Here is a 21279-nt window from a genome sequence, read left to right on the forward strand (position 1 = left end):
GCACTCTCTGAGATAAGAGTGCTGTTGCTGTAACAGCTGGTAATGGGCTCTGCCATTACAAATATCTCTGTTATAAGTGGCAGGTATGGGAAAATGCACTTAGTATGTCAGAAATACAAATACACGAATACCTAGCCTTACTAGTGACAGCTCTTTTAACTCATCCATCCATCCATCTTCTTCCGCTTATCCGAGGTCGGGTCGCGGGGGCAGCAGCTTAAGCAGGGAAGCCCAGACTTCCCTCTCCCCAGCCACTTCGTCCAGCTCCTCCCGGGGGATCCCGAGGCGTTCCCAGGCCAGCGGGGAGAGATAGTCTTCCCAGCGTGTCCTGGGTCTTCCCCGTGGCCTCCTACCGGTCGGACGTGCCCGAAACACCTTCCTAGGGAGGCGTTCGGGTGGCATCCTGACCAGATGCCCGAACCACCTCATCTGGCTCCTCTCGATGTGGAGGAGCAGCGGCTTTACTTTGAGCTCCCCCCAAATGACAGAGCTTCTAAGGGAGAGCCCCGCCACTCGGCGGAGGAAACTCATTTCGGCCGCTTGTACCCGTGATCTTGTCCTTTCGGTCATGACCCAAAGCTCATGACCATAGGTGAGGATGGGAACGTAGATCGACCGGTAAATCGAGAGCTTTTCCTTCCGGCTCAGCTCCTTCTTCACCACAACGAATCGATACAGCGTCCGCATTACTGAAGACGCCGCACCGATCCGCCTGTCGATCTCACGATCCACTCTTCCCCCACTCGTGAACAAGACTCCGAGGTACTTGAACTCCTCCACTTGGGGCAAGATCTCCTCCCCAACCCGGAGATGGCACTCCACCCTTTTCCGGGAGAGAACCATGGACTCGGACTTGGAGGTGCTGATCCCCATCCCAGTCGCTTCACACTCGGCTGCGAACCGATCCAGTGAGAGCTGAAGATCTTGGCCAGAGGAAGCCATCAGGACCACATCATCTGCAAATAGCAGAGACCTAATCCTGCAGCCCCCAAACCAGATACCCTCAACGCCCTGACTGCGCCTAGAAATTCTGTCCATAAAGGTTATGAACAGAATCGGTGACAAAACAATTTATTAGGTGCTTGGTCCCCTCAATCATGGCCACCAGCAGCGAGAGCGATTCGGACCGAGAAAGCGACGATTTCCCCATTAATTTGAGCGAGGATGAAAGATTCGTGGATGAAGAAAGTGAGAGCGAAGAACTAGAGGGCAGTGGGAGCGATGCTGTGAGAGGCGGGTGGGACCTGATATTCAGCTGGGAATGACTAAAGCAGTAAATAAACACAAGACATATATATTCTCTATTAGCCACAACACAACCAGGCTTATATTTAATATGCCACAAATTAATCCCGCATAACAAACACCTCCCCCCTCCCGTCCGTATAACCCGCCAATACAACTCAAACACCTGCACAACACACTCAATCCCACAGCCCAAAGTACCGTTCACCTCCCCAAAGTTCATACAGCACATATATTTCCCCGAAGTTACGTACGTGACATGCACATAGCGGCATGCACGTACGGGCAAGCGATCAAATGTTTGGAAGCGTACTCACGGTACCGTGTCTGCGCATCCAACTCAAAGTCCTCCTGGTAAGAGTCTCTGTTGTCCCAGTTCTCCACAGGCCAATGGTAAAGCTTGACTGTCATCTTCCGGGAATGTAAACAATGAAACACCGGCTGTGTTTGTGTTGCTGCAGTCGGCCGCAATACACCGCTTCCCACCTACAGCTTTCTTCTTTGCTGTCTCCATTGTTCATTGAACAAATTGCAAAAGATTCACCAACACAGATGTCCAGAATACTGTGGAATTTTGCGATGAAAACAGACGACTTAATAGCTGGCCACCACAATCTGTGACATCACGCGCTGACGTCATCATACCGAGACGTTTTCAGCAGGATATTTCGCGCTTTAGTAAGCTAACCCGGCCGTATTGGCATGTGTTGCAATGTTAAGATTTCATCATTGATATCAGATATCAGACTGCGTGGTCGGTAGTAGTGGGTTTCAGTAGGCCTTTAAGAAACCATTCTGAGCCTTATCTTATTTAGTTTTTATTTTATATATGTTGACCACATTAACCCTGGCAATGGACCCTGTGTGTATATGTATGTTTTGCCATTTTTGACAAATTTGGTAGATAAATAACCAAAACATTTATATTTTGTTGTTTTCTTACTGTACCGAAAATGAACCGAACCGTGACCTCGAAACCGAGGTACGTACCGGAGCGAAATTTTTGTGTACCGTTACACCCCTAGTCCACCCTCTGGTATGCAGTGGTTCAGGTGTTGAAAAGTTATACCCATACTTGCCAACCCTCCCGGATTTTCCGGGAGACTCCCGAAATTCAGCGCCTCTCCCGAAAACCTCCCGGGACAAATTTTCTCCCGAAAATCTCCCGAAATTCAGGCGGAGCTGGAGGCCACGCCCCCTCCAGCTCCATGTACAATGTTGTGACACTTTTAAACAGGACAATACTGCCATCTACTGTACATGCACATGTGACCCACCCATAATGTGTCACATTTTTGTGTTGATTTATTTTATTTTGTGGTTTGAGTTCGTTTTTGGAGCTGTCATTACACATTTATCAGTATTCACATTGGTCAGTAGGGGGCAGTAGGGCGTTTCTTCCCAATTGAATGCTATCACCTGCAGACCGGAAGTGTCTTGTCATTCTGATGAGCGCGACCAGTCTGTGAACAATTGAAACGTCCTGTGTGCTTTTTTTCTCCTGTATAACAGGTTAGTTTTGGTGAATCAACTCACTGAATAATATCCATGTGATCTTTATAAGTTTATGTACACATTCTGATGGTGGAGCCTAACTCTAAAGTGTTTGTGAGTTGTAGTTTGTATTTGTGAATGAATCCAGTGCACAGCTGCAGTAATCAATACAAAAAGGCGACGTGAGTGCGCAATGTTTATATAGGAACTTCTGATCCTAATTCAGACTCCCAAATTAGAGCTCCCGTTTTCTTATTGATTTTATAATGTATATTTGTATAATGTGTGTGTTCTGAAATAGTGACAGAGAATAGAACAAGGATGGACAATTCAACCCTTAACTCAACAATGAGTAGATGAGTGTTATGTGTGTATATGTGTAAATAAATGAACACTGAAATTCAAGTATTTCTTTTTTTTATTGATGTATATATATATATAATTAAAAATAAAAATAAAAATAAAAATATATATATAGCTAGAATTCACTGAAAGTCAAGTATTTCTTATATATATATATATATATATATATATATATATATATATATATATATATATATATATATCTTAACCATGCCCCCAACCACGCCCCCCACCCCACCCCCGACCACGCCCTCACCCCCCACCTCCCGAAATTGGAGGTCTCAAGGTTGGCAAGTATGGTTATACCCCGTGGGGTGTCCTAATTTTTGCACACGAACGTATGGCAACAAGTCCAAGAGTGCACTGAATCCTTGCCATGTTCTAATCAGGAAACAGCTGAGGAATAAAAGACACACACACACACACACACACACACACACACACACACACACACACACACACACACACACACACACACACACACGTGTAACCATTTTGCTGGTCTGCTTCCAATGTAATGATTGAACTAAACAACAAATACAAGTCCAAAGTTCAACCACTTGAATGACTTTCATGTTTGCAGACTCCAGACCTTGTCAGGCGCACACGTGGCCTCTGGTGACTCCTAGTGGAGGCACTTTGTAACTAACTTTTGTCTTCCCACTAATGCTTGCATTTTCATGTTTTAAATTACCGTCCTTTGACAATTTTCTCTCCCGTCCTTCCAGAGCGCTCACTTGGTGGTGATCGACGCACTGATGACGGTGGGAGCCTCTGAGACGGTGACCTTGGCCAAGGCTGGCGGTTCTGCCGAGCTTCTGGGCGGGTCTTCCAGCTGGACAGATGCTGTGCTCCACTGGGTTAACGCGGTGAGGGTTGCACTATTTTAAAAAAAAACCATGGGAAACACCACTGCAAGCCACAATAATAAACATATTGGTAAATAATCCCCGCATTATTATCTTTGTTCAACTCAAAGTGTGAGGTCACGTTTTGATCGTGTTAGTGAGCAGGATTTCACAAGAGCTACAAAATGTACACAAAGCTACATGGTGTCAGGCTCAAACACTGATGACATCTATTAAACAGACAAGAAGCAAGGAATCATGCAGAGACAGAGTTCAATTTGGCTCAAATGAGGAGAGACGTTTTTTTGGGCTGTACTCTAGTTACAACAGTTGTGGATGTTGTGGATCGGTGGAGAGAATACTTCGAAGACCTCCTTAATCCCACCAACACGTCTTCCTATGAGGAAGCAGTTCCTGGGGAATCTGTGGTGGGCTCTCCTATTTCTGGGGATGAGGTTGCTGAGGTAGTTAAAAAGCTCCTCGGTGGCAAGGATGAGATCCGCCCGGAGTTCCTTTAAGGCTCTGGATGCTGTGGGGCTGTCTTGGTTGACAAAACTCTGCAGCATCGCGTGGACATCGGGGGCGGTAGCTCTGGATTGGCAGACCGGGGTGGTGGTTCCTCTCTTTAAGAAGGGGAACCGGAGGGTGTGTTCCAACTATCGTGGAATCACACTCCTCAGCCTTCCCGGTAAGGTCTATTCAGGTGTACTGGAGAGGAGGCTACGCCGGATAGTTGAACCTCGGATTCAGGAGGAACAGTGCAGTTTTCGTCCTGGTCGTGGAACTATGGACCAGCTCTATACTCTCGGCAGGGTCCTTGAGGGTACGTGGGAGTTTGCCCAACCAGTCTACATGTGTTTTGTGGACTTGGATAAGGCATTCGACCGTGTCCCTCGGAAAGTCCTGTGGGGAGTGCTCAGAGAGTATGGGGTATCAGACTGTCTGATTGAGGCAGTCCGCTCCCTGTATGATCAGTGCCAGAGCTAGGTCCGCATTGCCGGCAGTAAGTCGGACACGTTTCCAGTGAGGGTTGGACTCCGCCAAGGCTGCCCTTTGTCACCCATTCTGTTCATAACTTTTATGGACAGAATTTCTAGGCGCAGTCAGGGCATTGAGGGGATCCAGTTTGGTGGCTGCAGGATTAGGTCTCTGCTTTTTTGCAGATGATGTGGTCCTGATGGCTTCATCTGGCCAGGATCTTCAGCTCTCACTGGATTGGTTCGCAGCCGAGTGTGAAGCGACTGGGATGAGAATCAGCACTTCCAAGTCCGAGTCCGTGGTTCTTGCCTGGAAAAGGGTGGAGTGCCATCTGCGGGCTGGGGAGGAGATCTTTCCCCATGTGGAGGAGATCAAGTACCTCGGAGTCTTGTTCACGAGTGAGGGAAGAGTGGATGGTGAGATCGACAGGCGGATCGGTGCGGCGTCTTCAGTAATGCGGACGCTGTATCGATCCGTTGTGGTGAAGAAGGAGCTGAGCCGGAAGGCAAAGCTCTCAATTTACCAGTTAGATCTACGTTCCCATCCTCACCTATGGTCATGAGCTTTGGGTTATGACTGGAAGGACAAGATCACGAGTACAAGCGGCCCAAATGAGTTTTCTCCGCTGGGTGGCGGGTCTCTCCCTTAGGGTGAGAAGCTCTGCCATCCGGGAGGAACTCAAAGTAAAGCCGTTGCTCCTCCACATGGAGAGGAGCCAGATGAGGTGGTTCGGGCATCTGGTCAGGATGCCACCCGCTAGGGAGGTGTTCAGGGCACTTCCGACCGGTAGGAGGCCACGGGGCAGACCCAGGACACGTTGGGAAGACTATGTCTCCTGGCTGGCCTGGGAACGCCTCGGGATCACCCGGCAGGAGCTGGACGAAGTGGCTGGGGAGAGGAAAGTCTGGGCTTCTCTGCTTAGGCTGCTGCCCCTGCCACCCGACCTCGGATAAGCGGAGGAAAATGGATGGATGGATGGATTTTGGTCGACTATAAAATCAGATGGTGTATATAAACATGTCATCATTTGTATTGTGAGCTTTTATTTTCAACTTAGGCTCCATACAAGCTTTAATGAGCGTCTGTTTGTGAATGTTTTCAGATCAACCAGAAACTGAGGGAGCTTACAGACGTAGGCCAGAATGAACAAAGCGTCCCAGAGAGCGAACCCCAACCTCTTCAGCCCTCTGTGAGTATGTCACGCAGCTCTGTCTTCACATCATGTTGCTGGTTCTGCTACATTTGCAAGCTGATCTATTTAGTTCTGTTGCACCAGCACACACTTTGAATTGTTGACACTAAAACAAGATGGCCGTGTCATTACGAGTCCTTCTAGTGTTGAAACTCTTTGTGCTTCCTGTCCTCCGTGTCTCTCTGTTTCCTTCCTGCGCTCACTCCTCTTTGACAGTGTCCTACTCGCTGGTATTGGAAACTAGTTCCTGTAAGTTCCCTTTTTTCCCCCTTTCCTCCGTTTCCTTCCTTCTCCACTTCCATCCTTGCAGTGTCTTCATCACTTTTATCATCCAGTATCTGACAGGTCAGGCTTCCTTTTTTGTTCAGCGTTGTTTGGTTTGTGCAAGTTTTGCAGACTGTGGCCGTGGTGCAGGTTGCGAGTGGGTTCATGTGGTCAAAGTTAATGCGCATGTTTATTTTTATCTGCCTTGCCTGCAAATGTCCTCTCACAACTTGCATGTATTTACGATGTTATCGGACATCTCTACTTGTGAGTGTTGATGACACAGCTTTGCAACAGTTGATATTCTAGTTTCAAGCATGTTTTACTCAATATAGGTCATCAAATCTCAGCAACAAGCTGTAATATCTTACTGAGATCATTTAGGACCAAAACACTTAAAACAAGTAAAACACTCTAACATAAAATCTGCTTAGTGACAAGAATTATCTTATCAGACAGAAAATAAGCAAATATCACCCTTATTTGAGATATTTCATCTTACTTAGATGTCAGTTTTTGCAGTGTACACGCAGGCATTTTTTGATTTTTGTTGTGATGTTTCTGCTCCAGCTGCGCTACAGAAAGGACAAAGTTCAGTCCAAACAGAATCCCATTTTCCCGGCGGTGAATGAAGTCAAAGACTTGTCTAACGGCTGCGCCGTCGCCGCCGTCATACATTATTACTGCCCCGGCCTGCTGAGACTGGAAGGTAACCAACCGAAACACGTACAACTCATCTTAAACGTGCGGCGCTTTTGACGCATTTCCGTTTTTTTCCCCCTCCGCCAGACGTCTGCATGAAGGAGACCATGTCTGCTGCCGACAGCCTGTACAACCTGCAGTTCGTCCGCGAGTTCTGTGACAGCTGCCTGAAGAGCTGCTGCCAGTTAACCTTGGAGGACATGTTGTACTCGCCAAAGGAGCTACGGGTACTTATAACATAACAATAACAACGAACGTCTCACTTTTCCTCATTTTTATATGTTTTTCTGTATTCAGCTTAACTTGCTAAGTTTCCTAGCCGAGCTGCTTCATTGGTTTGAAGTGCAAAGGCCAGACTTTGTTCAGCCAGTGGGCACATCAGGTAAGTGTCACTCATAAGAACTGAATATTTGTTGCAACATCCTGACGCTTATCTTGACTTATTTTAGATGTCTTCGCACCAGCGACACCAAGTGGTGGGAGTGGTACAAGGTGCTGTTCCTCAAACTACATTTAGTTTGCATAAAGCATTTTTTTTTTGACTAAAAATGATTTTTCTGTTCTATAGCATCTCTACGTCAATCCTCAAGAAACCCTTTCTCCCCATTTCCTCCTCTGCATCAGGTGAGCTATCAGGTTCAAACACTGATGACATCTATTAAACAAGACAAGAAGCAAAGAATTAAACAGAGGCAGAATTCAATTTGGCTCAATTTGAGGAGAGACGCTTGGACATCTGTACTCTTGTACAGTGTCATTACACTGCAAAAAGTCAGTGGTCAAAAACAAAAAAAAACAAAAAAAAATGAGGGGTATTTTATTTGAACTAAGCAAAATTATCTGCCAATAGAACAAGAAAATTTGGCTTGTCAAGACTTTCCAAAACAAGTAAAATGGACGGGACCGACTTTGAGGGCTCATAAAATCCAAACCGGAGCAGTAATTAAAACTCTTTGGTCAACTTTTAATCAGAAGGGTTCAATCTCTCTCCTGTGTTAGTTTGAAGCTGACACGACACACGCGCTCAGAGGAGATAATGTTTGAAAAAAGGTGACCAGTTTTTACAAAACCTTTGTTTTGAAGGGGGAATTGCAAACTTCCTGTTGATTTTTGCTGGGGTTGTCAATATATGAAATGTAGGTCTAAGTGAGACCTACATAGAGGTTTTTGTTTCATGTCTCTAAGAAATTCCTACTGGAAGTTACAGGCAGTTTTGTCTGAGTTTTCTTCCTAGGAGCAGTTGTGTCTGTGTTTTCTTCCTAGGGGGCGCTAGAGCGCAATTTTGTTTTTTTTTATTAGATCGCAATTTTTGCCAGTCCTGATGTGTGTCCAGTTTGGTGTGTTTTGAAGCATGTTAAGGGGGTCAAATTACAGCTCAAAGAGGAAAAAGTGACTGTTTTTACTAAAATTTTGTTTTGAAGGGGGAATTGCCAAATTCCTGTTGATTTTTGCTGAAGGATGTCAATGTATGAAATCTAGGTCTAAGTCAGACCTACATAGAGGTTTTTGTTTCATGTCTCAACACAGACAGTTTTGTCTGTGTTTTTTCCTAGGGGGCGCTAGAGCGCAATTTTGAGTTTTGGGGTTTGGTTTTTTTGATTAGATGGCAATTTTTGCCAGTCCTGATGTGTGTGTCAAATATGGTGAGTTTTGAAGCATGTTAAGGGGGTCAAATTACAGCTCAAAGAGGCAAAAGTGACTGTTTTTACTAAAATTTTGTTTTGAGGGGGAATTGCCAACTTCCTGTTGATCTTTTCTGAAGGATGTCAATGTATGAAATCTAGGTCTAAGTCAGACCTACAAAGAAATTTGTGTTTCATGTCTCTACGACATTCCTACCGGAAATTACAAGCAGTTTTGTCTGTGATTTTCCTAGAGGGCGCTAGAGCGCAATTTTGAGTTTTGGGGTTTGGTTTTTTCCTTAGATGGCAATTTTCGCCAGTCCTGATGTGTGTGTCATATATGGTGAGTTTTGAAGCATGTTAAGAGGGTCAACTTACAGCTCAAAGAGGCGGCGGAATAATAATAATAAAACAGACGAAATACAATAGGGTCCTCTGTCCCAAAGGGACATTGAGGTCCCTAATTAAAGCTGCAAGCACCGATGGACGGCTCATATTGAGGGCTCATAAAATCTAAACCGAAGCAGTAATTAAAACTCTTTCATCAACTTTTAATCAGAAGGGTTCAATCTCTCTCCTGTGCTAATTTGAAGCCGACACGACAAACGCGCTCAGAGGAGATAATGTTTGAAAAAAAGTGACCAGTTTTTACAAAACCTTTGTTTTGAAGGGGGAATTGCAAACTTCTTGTTGATTTTTGAGGGGGGTTGTCAATATATGAAATGTAGGTCTAAGTGAGACCTACATAGAGGTTTTTTTTTCCATGTCTCTAAGGCATTCCTACTGGAAGTTACAGGCAGTTTTGTCTGAGTTTTCTTCCTAGGAGCAGTTGTGTCTGTGTTTTCTTCCTAGGGCGCGCTAGAGCGCAATTTTGAGTTTTGGGGTTGGGTTTTTTAGTGGATCGCAATTTTTGCCAGTCCTGATGTGTTTGGTGAGTTTTGAAGCATGTTAAGGGGGTCAAATTACAGCTCAAAGAGGCAAAAGTGACTGTTTTTAGTAAACTTTTGTTCTGTTGATTTTTGCTGAAGGATGTCAATGTATAAAATCTAGGTCTAAGTCAGACCTACATAGAGGTTTTTGTTTCATGTCTCTACGACATTCCTACCGGAAGTTACAAGCAGTTTTGTCTGTTTTTTCCTAGGGGCGCTAGAGTGCAATTTTGAGTTTTGGGGTTTGGTTTTTTGATCAAATGTCAATTTTCGCCAGTCCTGATGTGAAAAAAATGAGGGGTATTTTATTTGAACTAAGCAAAATTATCTGCCAATAGAACAAGAAAATTCGGCTTGTCAAGACTTTCCAAAACAAGTAAAATTAAAGCTGCAAGCAGCGATGGACGGGACCGACTTTGACGGCTCATAAAATCCAAACCGGAGCAGTAATTAAAACTCTTTGGTCAACTTTTAATCAGAAGGGTTCAATCTCTCTCCTGTGCTAGTTTGAAGCCGACACGACAAACGCGCTCAGAGAAAAAACAAAGGTTTTTACAAAACCTTTGTTTTGAAGGGGGAATTGCAAACTTCTTGTTGATTTTTGAGGGGGGTTGTCAATATATGAAATGTAGGTCTAAGTGAGACCTACATAGAGGGTTTTGTTTCATGTCTCTAAGGCATTCCTACTGGAAGTTACAGGCAGTTTTGTCTGAGTTTTCTTCCTAGGAGTAGTTGTGTCTGTGTTTTCTTCCTAGGGCGCGCTAGAGCGCAATTTTGAGTTTTGGGGTTGGGTTTTTTAGTGGATCGCAATTTTTGCCAGTCCTGATGTGTTTGGTGAGTTTTGAAGTATGTTAAGGGGGTCAAATTACAGCTCAAAGAGGCAAAAGTGACTGTTTTTAGTAAACTTTTGTTCTGTTGATGTCAATGTATGAAATCTAGGTCTAAGTCAGACCTACATAGAGGTTTTTGTTTCATGTCTCTACGACATTCCTACCGGAAGTTACAAGCAGTTTTGTCTATGTTTTTTCCTAGGGGGCGCTAGAGCGCAATTTTGAGTTTTGGGGTTTGGTTTTTTGATCAAATTTTCGCCAGTCCTGATGTGTGTGTCAAAGATGATGAGTTTTGAAGCATGTTAAGGAGGTCAAATTACAGCTCAAAGAGGCGGCGGTATAATAATAATAATAATAATAAAACGCACAAAATACAATAGGGTCCTCTGTCCCAAAGGGACATTGCGGTCCCTAATGAGGGGTATTTTATTTGAACTAAGCAAAATTATCTGCCAATATAACAAGAAAATTCGGCTTGTCAAGACTTTCCAAAACAAGTAAAATTAAAGCTGCAAGCAGCGATGGACGGGACCGACTTTGAGGGCTCATAAAATCCAAACCGGAGCAGTAATTAAAACTCTTTCATCAACTTTTAATCAGAAGGGTTCGATCTCTCTCCTGTGCTAGTTTGAAGCCGACACGACAAACGCGCTCAGAGGAGATAATGTTTGAAAAAAGGTGACCAGTTTTTACAAAACTTAAGAAAGTTAAAGTAGCAATGATTGTCACACACACACTAGGTGTGGCGAAATTATTCTCTGCATTTGACCCATCACCCTTGATCACCCCCTGGGAGGTGAGGGGAGCAGTGAGCAGCAGCAGTGGCCGCACCCGGGAATCATTTTTGGTGATTTAACCCCCAATTCCAACCCCTGATGTTGAGTGCCACATATCTGTGTTATTGTCCAGTGCATGCCTTTACATTCGTGTGTCCCACTGTACTCAGGGTCTTTGAATCAGTCTACCTCAATGTCTCATTTAGAAGGAGTCGGAAAGTCGTGGACTAAAAAACACAGGTGTGTACTCGCCGCCACGTCACCACGCTTAAAGCATTCTTCTACTTACGCTTTCTGATCGGTTTTTATCAGGCCCCTGTCGGCTGTGTCCTTCAGCATCCCTTTTGGCCTGGACAGCGACGTGGACATCGTGATGGGCAACCCTGTGATGACCCGCTCTGTGAGCTCGGACCAGCTTCACCCGTCGAATCATAACGCGACGCGGTCCACGTTTAGTCCTCCGGTGGACCTCGGCACACCACCTGCTTCCAACGGCGTCCACAGAGCCTCCTGGTCCACGCAGAGTCCCAGTCATCCGGTGGTAATGGAGAATGGCGTCAGCCCAACTGAAACTGGAGAGCTGCCGACCATCGAAGAGGCCCTTCAGATTATTCACAATGAAAGTAAGATGGAGCCTCGCTTGCATCCCGACGGCGCTCCTGATGGCTTCTACCTGCACTCTCCAGACGACCCGGCTAGTTCCAGACACCACACGAACTTGCCGTCCGTCAGCTCCTCTGCTCCGACGCGTTCAGGAATGCTGCACCGGCCTGCGAGGGAGTCCAAAGAGCCCACTCGGACTAGAAACGCTTCTGAATGCTCAAGAGACGACGACTCGGTCTTAAGAGACGGCAGCGTGGACTCGGACGCGTCGGAAGACACGCCCCGGGCTCAGTCCACTCCCAGCACTCCCTCTGGCGCACACGCAGATAGACGCAGCAGTAAGGAGGGGTCGGACAGCGGCGTGAAGATGACCAGCTTTGCGGAGCGCAAGAAGAAGCAAAGCGAAGATTCTCGCAAAGCCAGCGACCCAGCTATACCCCAATCCACATCCTGGGAGATCAAGTCCGAAGAAATCCCCAGCCCTCAGCTCAATAACGAGATGTCCGAGCTCGGGGTTCGTCTCGAGGAAAAGCGGCGAGCGATCGAAGCCCAGAAGAAGCGCATCGAGGCCATCTTTGCAAAGCACCGGCAACGGTTGGGCAAGAGCGCTTTCCTGCAGTTGAAGAAGGAGCAGCGGCAGGACGACGGCGAGGCCGAAGGCGGTCAATTCAGCGCCTCCTCGACGGAGGAAGACCTCGCTCGGTTGACTCTGGAGGAGCGGCTGCCTCGTACGGAAGGAGGAGAACCCTCTGTGAAAGACAAAAGTCGTGTTCAAGGTGGACCCACCAAAGAGAAGGCCAGTACGCCAGCAGAGAAGGGTGAAAAAACGGCACCGCTTGGCGACTACAACAATGCCGTGTCCAAGCTGACTGCAGCCCTGAGTTCCCTGCAGAGTGACATGCAGCGACTCACCGTGCAGCAGAACCAACTCATTCAGAAGAAAGCTCCCAGCAACAAATCCTGGGTCGTTCCACCCAGCCCCAAGACCCCTACCCCGACCCCATCCCCTGCCCGCTACTCGCGGGAATCCACTCGGGACTTCCATTCAACAACCCCTTCGCCATCCCGCCGGCTCACAAACCACATCACTCCTCCGAAGTCTCCCCAAATGGTCCATCGTAGAACCCAGTCAGTGCCCCCTAAGAGCCCCAAACAAAGTCGCCACTCAAACCCAAAGTTCCCGGCCCTGTCGAGGGTCATTACAGCGCCGCAGAGTGTGGACCGCATCCCCCACCTCCGCCGCATGAACCCCTCGCAAACTCAAATCCAGACTTCTTCCTCGTTTTCCATCGGCGACACTGAGAGCTTCGACGCCCTCCGCTCTTTAGCGGGGACGCCCGATTCCTCAGTGACGCTCACCCCCATGACGACACCCTCCCAGACTCCCCGTCCACCCGCAATTGACGCCCTCTCCGAAGTGGGCTCTATTGACTATGAAAGTATATTCGACATGGACCTGCAGCACAGGTCCTCGCAAGGCCGTGCGGCTCGGAAGGAGGGGCCGGCAGGCGAGGGCTGCAGTTCCGGTGCCCCGTCAGAGTGCTCCTTTGAGAGCGATGCCGCCCCTGCAGGGGCTGTGAACGGAAAGCGGAGTAGCCTGATTGAGATCTCGCTGTCTTCTCTGCAAGGAGACGGAGAGGAGGAGGAGGAAGACCAAGTACCCGATCCTTTCTCAGACTCCATGAGTGACACGACCGAGCCAGAGACCAAAGGAGGAGGGGTCGGCTTTTTCTTCAAGGTAGGAGAGACAAATCTTTTCTCAAGGTATTCAAATCAAAGAACATTTGTTTGGTTCTCCTAAGACCAAACGTTTAGGTGTAGAAGTATGGAACACACACAACTTCTCGTTTGTGTGCTTCATGTGCAGTTTGGTTGGGGATCCCTCAGTTTCTAAGAGAATACCGAATCCTAGAACTGGGATACGTTAACGTACTTTATCTTGTTGCCAGGATGCCAAGGAGCGACCGGAGGATGAGATGGCTCTGAGAAGAGCCGCATTGCTCGAGAAACAGCAGAAAAGAACGGAGGAGATGAGGAGACGCAGGCTGGAGCAGGAAAAAGAATCAAAGTGAGAGTTCATCCCAAGACTTTTGCGCAATTACACACCAGTTTCCTCACTGGCTTACCTGTACCACAGCAAGCCCCAGTGGATGGTCATTGAAGGCTGGGGCAATAAGAGCGAGGACCAACCGCACACCCCCGGGACCCCTCCGGCACCGGGGACGCCCCCGGCAGAGAGAACGCCCCAGCGCAGAGGAGAGTTCACTCGGCAGGAGTACGAGCGCAGGCATCAGCTGAAGATCATGGATGATCTGGACAAGGTGCTGAGGCAGAAACCCACCACGGTGCGCGGGGTGAAGAAGCAGAGACCCAAGACCGTGTTCCGGGACGACTCGGCCCTCGCGCACAGCCCCGTCAAAGGCCTTTTGGGTAAATAACTGCACACGTCTTTAGCACAGCCTTATTTCCATACATGGCCATAATCTTCTTTTTCAGGCGGCAGGCTGAATAAAGTGTACTCGCACTCCACCATGAACCTGTCCTCCATGGCTAACGACTCTGGAGGCTTGACTGTCAGGAGGTCCGCCAGGTAACACAGAGCCGGCATTCTTCAACGGAAGGTCTAGAGACGGGGACGAAAATGTCTTCTTTTACTCCCAACAGTCGTTCCCACTCGCCTTCCCGCCTCATGTCCCCGGGACGAATGAGTGCCCATAACGGAGACTGGGAGAACGGATCCACCGTCTCCTCTACCGCCTCCATCCCAGAATACACAGGTTGGTAGGACAACCATTTGCTTTGATCCTTTTATATTTTTTTTCTGGCTTGACTGTGTGTTGTGTAATTCTCTAACAAAACACTTGGGGGCGGTGTTTTTCCTGAGTGAACCACATCTCTTGTTGATTGATTGATTGTACAAGTTGCTCACAAAGCAGTGGAGAAGGTTTAAAAAAAATGCTGCTTTGGAGGGGGAGGAGCCAGCAAGGATCACTTACTTTTCTTGCTCCTCATGGTATGTTTTTTTGTATTTTAATTTTTTTGCAGGACCAAAGCTATATAAGGAGCCCAGCTTCAAGTCCAACAAGTTCATCATCCACAACGCCATCACACGCTGCTGTCTGGCCGGCAAGGTCAACGAAGCGCAGAAAAACAAGATTGTGGAGGTGAAGTGAATTATATTTATATAGCGCTTTTCTCTAGTCCAGGGGTCGGCAACCCGCGGCTCCGGAGCCGCATGCAGCTCTTTGATCACTCTGATGCGGCTCAGCAGCTTACTTGCTGAACCCCCCAATTTTCCCGTGAGACTTCTGGATTTCAGTGCCTCTCGCAGAAAACTCCCGGGATTAATATTCACCCTTACGGCTATAATAAGGGCGTGCCATGATGGTACAACATTTGGCGCCCTCTACAATCTGTATTGACAGAGTGCCAGCCCAACACTTGTTATACAATATACATCTTATGCTTGCACACGTACGTGACAGCAAGGCATACTTGGTCAACAGCCACACAGGTTACACTGACGGTGACCATATAAAACAACTTTAACACTCTTACTAATAATGCGCCACACTTTGAACCAAAACCAAACAAGAATGACAAACACATTTCAGGAGAACATCTGCACCGTAACACAACATAAACACAACAGAACAAACACCCAGAATCCCATGCAGCCCTGACTCTTCCGGGCTACATTATACACCCCTGCTACCACCAAACCTCGCCCCCACCCCAACCCTGCTCCCTCACACATCAACCCCCCCCGCCCCCCCCACCCTCTGTGCGTCGGTTGAGGTGGGCGGGTTTTGGTAGGGGGGGGGGTTGTATAATGTAGAGTTGCGTTACATAAAATAGTGAACATACTAGACAACTTGTCTTTTAGTAGTAAGTAAACAAACAAAGACTCCTAATTAGTCGTATGCAGTAACATATTGTGTCATTTATACACCTATTATTTTGTACACATTATTGACAAGTGGTGGAAAATGAATTATTAATCTACTTGTTTATTTACTGTTAATATCTGCTTATTTTCTGTTTTAACATGTTCTATCTACACTTCTGTTAAAATGTAATAATCACTTATTCTTCTCTTCTTCGATACTTTACATTAGTTTTGGATGATATCACAAATATGGGTATTGTCGGAGGCAGATATTTACATATATCCGAATTTAAGTGTTACTTCTTTTATTTCATAATCATATTACAAAACAGCTAGTGTTTTTCTTCCAATTGTGGTCTTTTGGTTGTCTGCAAAACTGTGTGCTTAACCTTGAGTGAGGAATGTTAGAGAGAGCGATAATGGGCATGTGTTTTGGCTGGAGAGACATGACTGGCAGGGTGGGAGGAAGAGAGACTTAAGAGGGGAGAGGGTTTTGTCGGGGGGGGGCAGACGATCTTGGCGGCGCGATTGAATGTTCTATGCTGGACTGGTCTCAATGTATATATGCAAAGCTTTGCAAATATATTACAAAATACCTATTCTGTCTCTGGTGGTTTTTCTACTCAGCTTTAAGTGTCGTAAAGAGCTTGGGAGCGACTTGTGACTTGAATTCCCTGGGAGGAACAACTGGTCCAAAACGGAAGAGTTAGGGCTGCATGGGATTCTGGGTATTTGTCCTGTTGTGTTTATGTTGTGTTACGGTGCAGATGTTCTCCCGAAATGTGTTTGTCATTCTTGTTTGGTGTGGGTTCACAGTGTGGTGCATTATTAGTAAGAGTGTTAAAGTTTTTTTTTTTTTTATACCGCCACCGTCAGTGTGACCTGTGTGGTTGTTGACCAAGTATGCCTTGCTGTCACCTACGTGAGCAAAGCGGAAGCCCCATACAACGTGTGGCTGATCAGGCACGCTGACTGTAGTGGGTGCTATATGCTGTACCATCACGGCACGCATGACGCTGACAAGCGCCATTAAATACAAACCCGCGTGCCACACCAGCTTTCAAATTCCACATAAAGGTGTGGGCAGCGTGTCCGAGACCCCTGGTTATACATAGCACAAAGCAAAATAAAAAAAACTTCGTATGCAGTGTTATTTCATTTAGAATTTGCGGCTCCCATTGTTTTCTATAATTTGTGAAACTGGTCAAAATGGCTCTTTGACTGGTAAAGGTTGCCGACCCCTGCTCTAGTCACTCAAAGTGCTTTTACATAGTGAAAGCCAATATCTAAGTTACATTTAAAGCAGTGTGGGTGGCACTGGGAGCAGGTTGGTAAAGTGTCTTGCCCAAGGACACAACGGCAGTGACTAGGATGGCACAAGCGGGGATCGAACCTGGAACCCTCAAGTTGCTGGCATGGCCACTCTAGCTATATACCGCCTAGAGATGTCCGATAATAATAACAACAACAACAAGAGTGTGTTGTTGCCGGTGCTGTAGACGTGGCTAACAAGTGAGCTCGGTGACTGACTAACGAGATCATGTCTATGGTTTGGGATTATTTTAAAGTGTCTCTGACGGATAAAAAAAACTGGCAATTCAAGAATCACAAGGAGATACACGATGAATACAAGCGGAAGATGGATGTGAGCCCAGTTTATAATTCCCTGTTATACAGTATGTCAGGCAGTCTTGCACTAAATGAGGACTATGTTATTGTTTACTTTATTACTCTAGTATACTCTGGACTGAAGCTGTGTGCCTTCATTGTTTTTGTAGCTGTTGGTTTGAGGCATGTTTAAAAAAAAAATAAAAAAAAATAATGCACTTTGTGAAAGTCAAAGTATAGTACAAACCCCGTTTCCATATGAGTTGGGAAATTGTGTTAGATGTAAATATAAACGGAATACAATGATTTGCAAATCCTTTTCAACCCATATTCAGTTGAATATGTTACAAAGACAACATATTTGATGTTCAAACTCATAAACTTTTTTTTTTTTGCAAATAATCATTAACTTTAGAATTTGATGCCAACAACACGTGACAAAGAAGTTGGGAAAGGTGGCAATAAATACTGATAAAGTTGAGAAATGCTCATCAAACACTTATTTGGAACATCCCACAGGTGAACAGGCAAATTGGGAACAGGTGGGTGCCATGATTGGGTATAAAAGTAGATTCCATGAAATGCTCAGTCATTCACAAACAAGGATGGGGCGAGGGTCACCACTTTGTCAACAAATGCGTGAGCAAATTGTTGAACAGTTTAAGAAAAACCTTTCTCAACCAGCAAGGAATTTAGGGATTTCACCATCTACGGTCCGTAATATCATCAAAGGCTTCAGAGAATCTGGAGAAATCACTGCAAGTAAGCTAAGCAGCTAAGCCCGTGACGTTCGATCCCTCAGGCTGTACTGCATCAACAAGCGACATCAGTGTGTAAAGGATATCACCACATGGGCTCAGGAACACTTCAGAAACCCATTGTCAGTAACTACAGTTGGTCGCTACATCTTTAAGTGCAAGTTAAAACTCTCCTATGCAAGGCGAAAACCGTTTATCAACAACACCCAGAAACGCCGTCGGCTTCGCTGGGCCTGAGCTCATCTAAGATGGACTGATACAAAGTGGAAAAGTGTTCTGTGGTCTGACGAGTCCACATTTCAAATTGTTTTTGGAAACTGTGGACGTCGTGTCCTTTGGACCAAAGAGGAAAAGAACCATCCGGATTGTTATAGGCGCAAAGTGTAAAAAGCAGCATCTGTGATGGTATGGGGGTGTATTAGTGCCCAAGACATGGGTAACTTACACATCTGTGAAGGCACCATTAATGCTGAAAGGTACATACAGGTTTTAGAGCAACATATGTTGCCATCCAAGCAACGTTATCATGGACGCCCCTGCTTATTTCAGCAAGACAATGCCAAGCCACGTGTTACATCAACGTGGCTTCATAGTAACAGAGTGTGGGTACTAGACTGGCCTGCCTGTAGTCCAGACCTGTCTCCCATTGAAAATGTGTGGCGCAATATGATGCGTAAAATACCACAACGGAGACCCCCGGACTGTTGAACAACTTAAGCTGTACATCAAGCAAGAATGGGAAAGAATTCCACATGAGAAGCTTAAAAAATGTGTCTCCTCAGTTCCCAAACGTTTACTGATAGTTGTTAAAAGGAAAGGCCATGCAACACAGTGGTGAACATGCCCTTTCCCAACTACTTTGGCACGTGTTGCAGCCATGAAATTCTAAGTTAATAATTATTTGCAAAAAAAAAAAAGTTTGTTGTCTTTGTAGCATATTCAACTGAATATGGGTTGAAAAGGATTTGCAAATCATTGTATTCCGTTTATATTTACATCTAACACAATTTCCCAACTCATATGGAAATGTGGTTTGTATTTCCCATAGTTGTAGTGGGTCTCAGGGAGAGCATGTCCCAAATTCCAAGCTGCTGTTTTGAGGCATGTTAAAAAAAAATAATGCACTTTGTGACTTCAATAATAAATATGGCAGTGCCATGTTGGCATTTTTTTCCATAACTTGAGTTGATTTATTTTTGGAAAACCTTGTTACATTGTTTAATGCATCCAGCGGGGCATCACAACAAAATTAGGCATAATAATGTGTTCATTCCACGACTGTATATATCGGTATAGGTCAGGGGTCGGCAACCTTTACCAGTCAAAGAGCCATTTTGACCAGTTTCGCAAATTATAGAAAACAATGGGAGCCGCAAAATTTTTTTGAAATTTTAAATGAAATAACACTGCATACAAAATTTTCTTTTTGCTTTGTGCTATTTATGAACCAGGGGTCTCAGACACGCTGCCCACACCTTTATGTGGAATTTGAAAGCTGGTGCGGCACGCGGGTTTTAATTGAATGGCGCTTGTCAGCGTCATGCGTGCCGTGATGATACAGCATATAGCACCCACTACTGTCAGCGTGCCTGATCAGTCACACGTTGTATGGTGTTTCTGCTTGCTCACGTAGGTGACAGCAAGGCATACTTACTCAACAACCACACAGGTCACACTGACGGTGGCGGTATAAAAAAAACTTTAACACTCTTACTAATAATGCGCCCCACTGTGAACCCACACCAAGCAAGAATGACAAACACATTTCGGGAGAACATCTGCACAGTAACACAACATAAACACAACAGGACAAATACCCAGAATCCCATGCAGCCCTAACTCTTCCAAACATTTTCTGTTTTTTTGTTGTTGTTTTTTCTCAGTGTACATGAATAAAGGTGTGTGTTGCTGGACCCGACTGGACCTGGTTTAAAAAAAATAAAAAAAAACATTTAAATGAAGCTAATTTCATTTACAGCCAGGTCTGGTGAAGATAGGGTCCTTTCTTTCCTTTTTTTATTTTTTTTTATAGATAAGATAAATAAATATTTTCTTGGATAAAAAGGAAAGTAAAACAATATAAAAATAATTACATAGGGGAGAAAAAAGAAAAAAAAAAGTAATTAAATGAAAATGTTAGTGGACCAGCAGCACAAACAATCAAGTGTGCTTCAGGGACTGTGTTGTGTCCCTTGCAGAAGTGTTGTCCATGTTGTGGGAACCAGAATAATGATAGCAGAAAGAAACAACCCCTTTTGTGTGAGTGATTGTGTATGAGTGTGAATGGGGGAGGGAGTTTTTTTTGTTTGGGGGGGGGGGGTTGATGCACTAGTTGAAAGTGTATCGTGTGTTCTTTTCTATGTTGATTTAATAAAAAATAAAAAAAAACTCTTCCGGGATACATTATACACCCCCGCTACCAAACCCCGCCCACCTCAACCGACGCACAGAGGGGGGGTTGATGTGTGAGGGAGCGTTGATGTGTGAGGGAGCAGGGTTGGGGTGGGGGCGGGGTTTGGTGGTAGCAGGGGTGTATAATGTAGCCCGGAAGAGTCAGGGCTGCATGGGATTCTGGGTGTTTGTTCTGTTGTGTTTATGTTGTGTTAAGGTGCAGATGTTCTCCCGAAATGTGTTTGTCATTCTTGTTTGGTTTTGGTTCAAAGTGTGGCGCATTATTAGTAAGAGTGTTAAAGTTGTTTTATATGGTCACCGTCAGTGTAACCTGTGTGGCTGTTGACCAAGTATGCCTTGCTGTCACGTAAGTGTGCAAGCAGAAGATGTATATTGTGTAACAATTGTTGGGCTGGCACGCTGTTAATACATATTATAGAGAGCGCCAATTGTTGTACCATCATGGCACGCCCTTATTATAGCTGTAAGGGTGAAAATCGGTGAATATTAATCCCGGGAGTTTTCTGCGAGAGGAACGGGAAAATTGAGGGTCAGCAAGGAAGCTGCTGAGCCGCATCAGAGTGATCAAAGAGCCGCATGCGGCTCCGGAGCCGCGGGTTGCCGACCCCTGGTATAGGTTGATATCGGAATCGGTAATTAAGAGTTGGACAATATCGGAATATCGGATATCGGCAAAAAAGTCATTATCGGACATCTCTAATACCGCCCCAAAGTCCACCCTGACAAGATTGTTATTTTCAACCCCTCTGCTCCGCCCCCTTTTCAG

At 45.7% G+C, this 21279-nt stretch overlaps 1 protein-coding gene across 1 annotated transcript in view; it reads left to right on the top strand.

The window, feature by feature from the left end:
- The window catches only part of camsap3 (calmodulin regulated spectrin-associated protein family, member 3), a 119999-nt gene that overhangs the window by 97245 nt on the left and 1475 nt on the right, over positions 1–21279 (top strand). The window contains 14 exon segments of the mRNA XM_072916023.1: positions 3831–3971; positions 6031–6117; positions 6337–6369; positions 6955–7093; positions 7174–7313; positions 7384–7468; positions 7536–7578; positions 7655–7710; positions 11414–11483; positions 11556–13584; positions 13796–14276; positions 14343–14436; positions 14511–14623; positions 14892–15010. Of these exon segments, the coding sequence (XP_072772124.1) occupies positions 3831–3971; positions 6031–6117; positions 6337–6369; positions 6955–7093; positions 7174–7313; positions 7384–7468; positions 7536–7578; positions 7655–7710; positions 11414–11483; positions 11556–13584; positions 13796–14276; positions 14343–14436; positions 14511–14623; positions 14892–15010 (3630 nt within the window).

This window comes from Nerophis lumbriciformis, linkage group LG24 (assembly GCF_033978685.3).
Source record: "Nerophis lumbriciformis linkage group LG24, RoL_Nlum_v2.1, whole genome shotgun sequence".
In the NCBI taxonomy this organism is placed as follows: Eukaryota; Metazoa; Chordata; class Actinopteri; order Syngnathiformes; family Syngnathidae; genus Nerophis; species Nerophis lumbriciformis.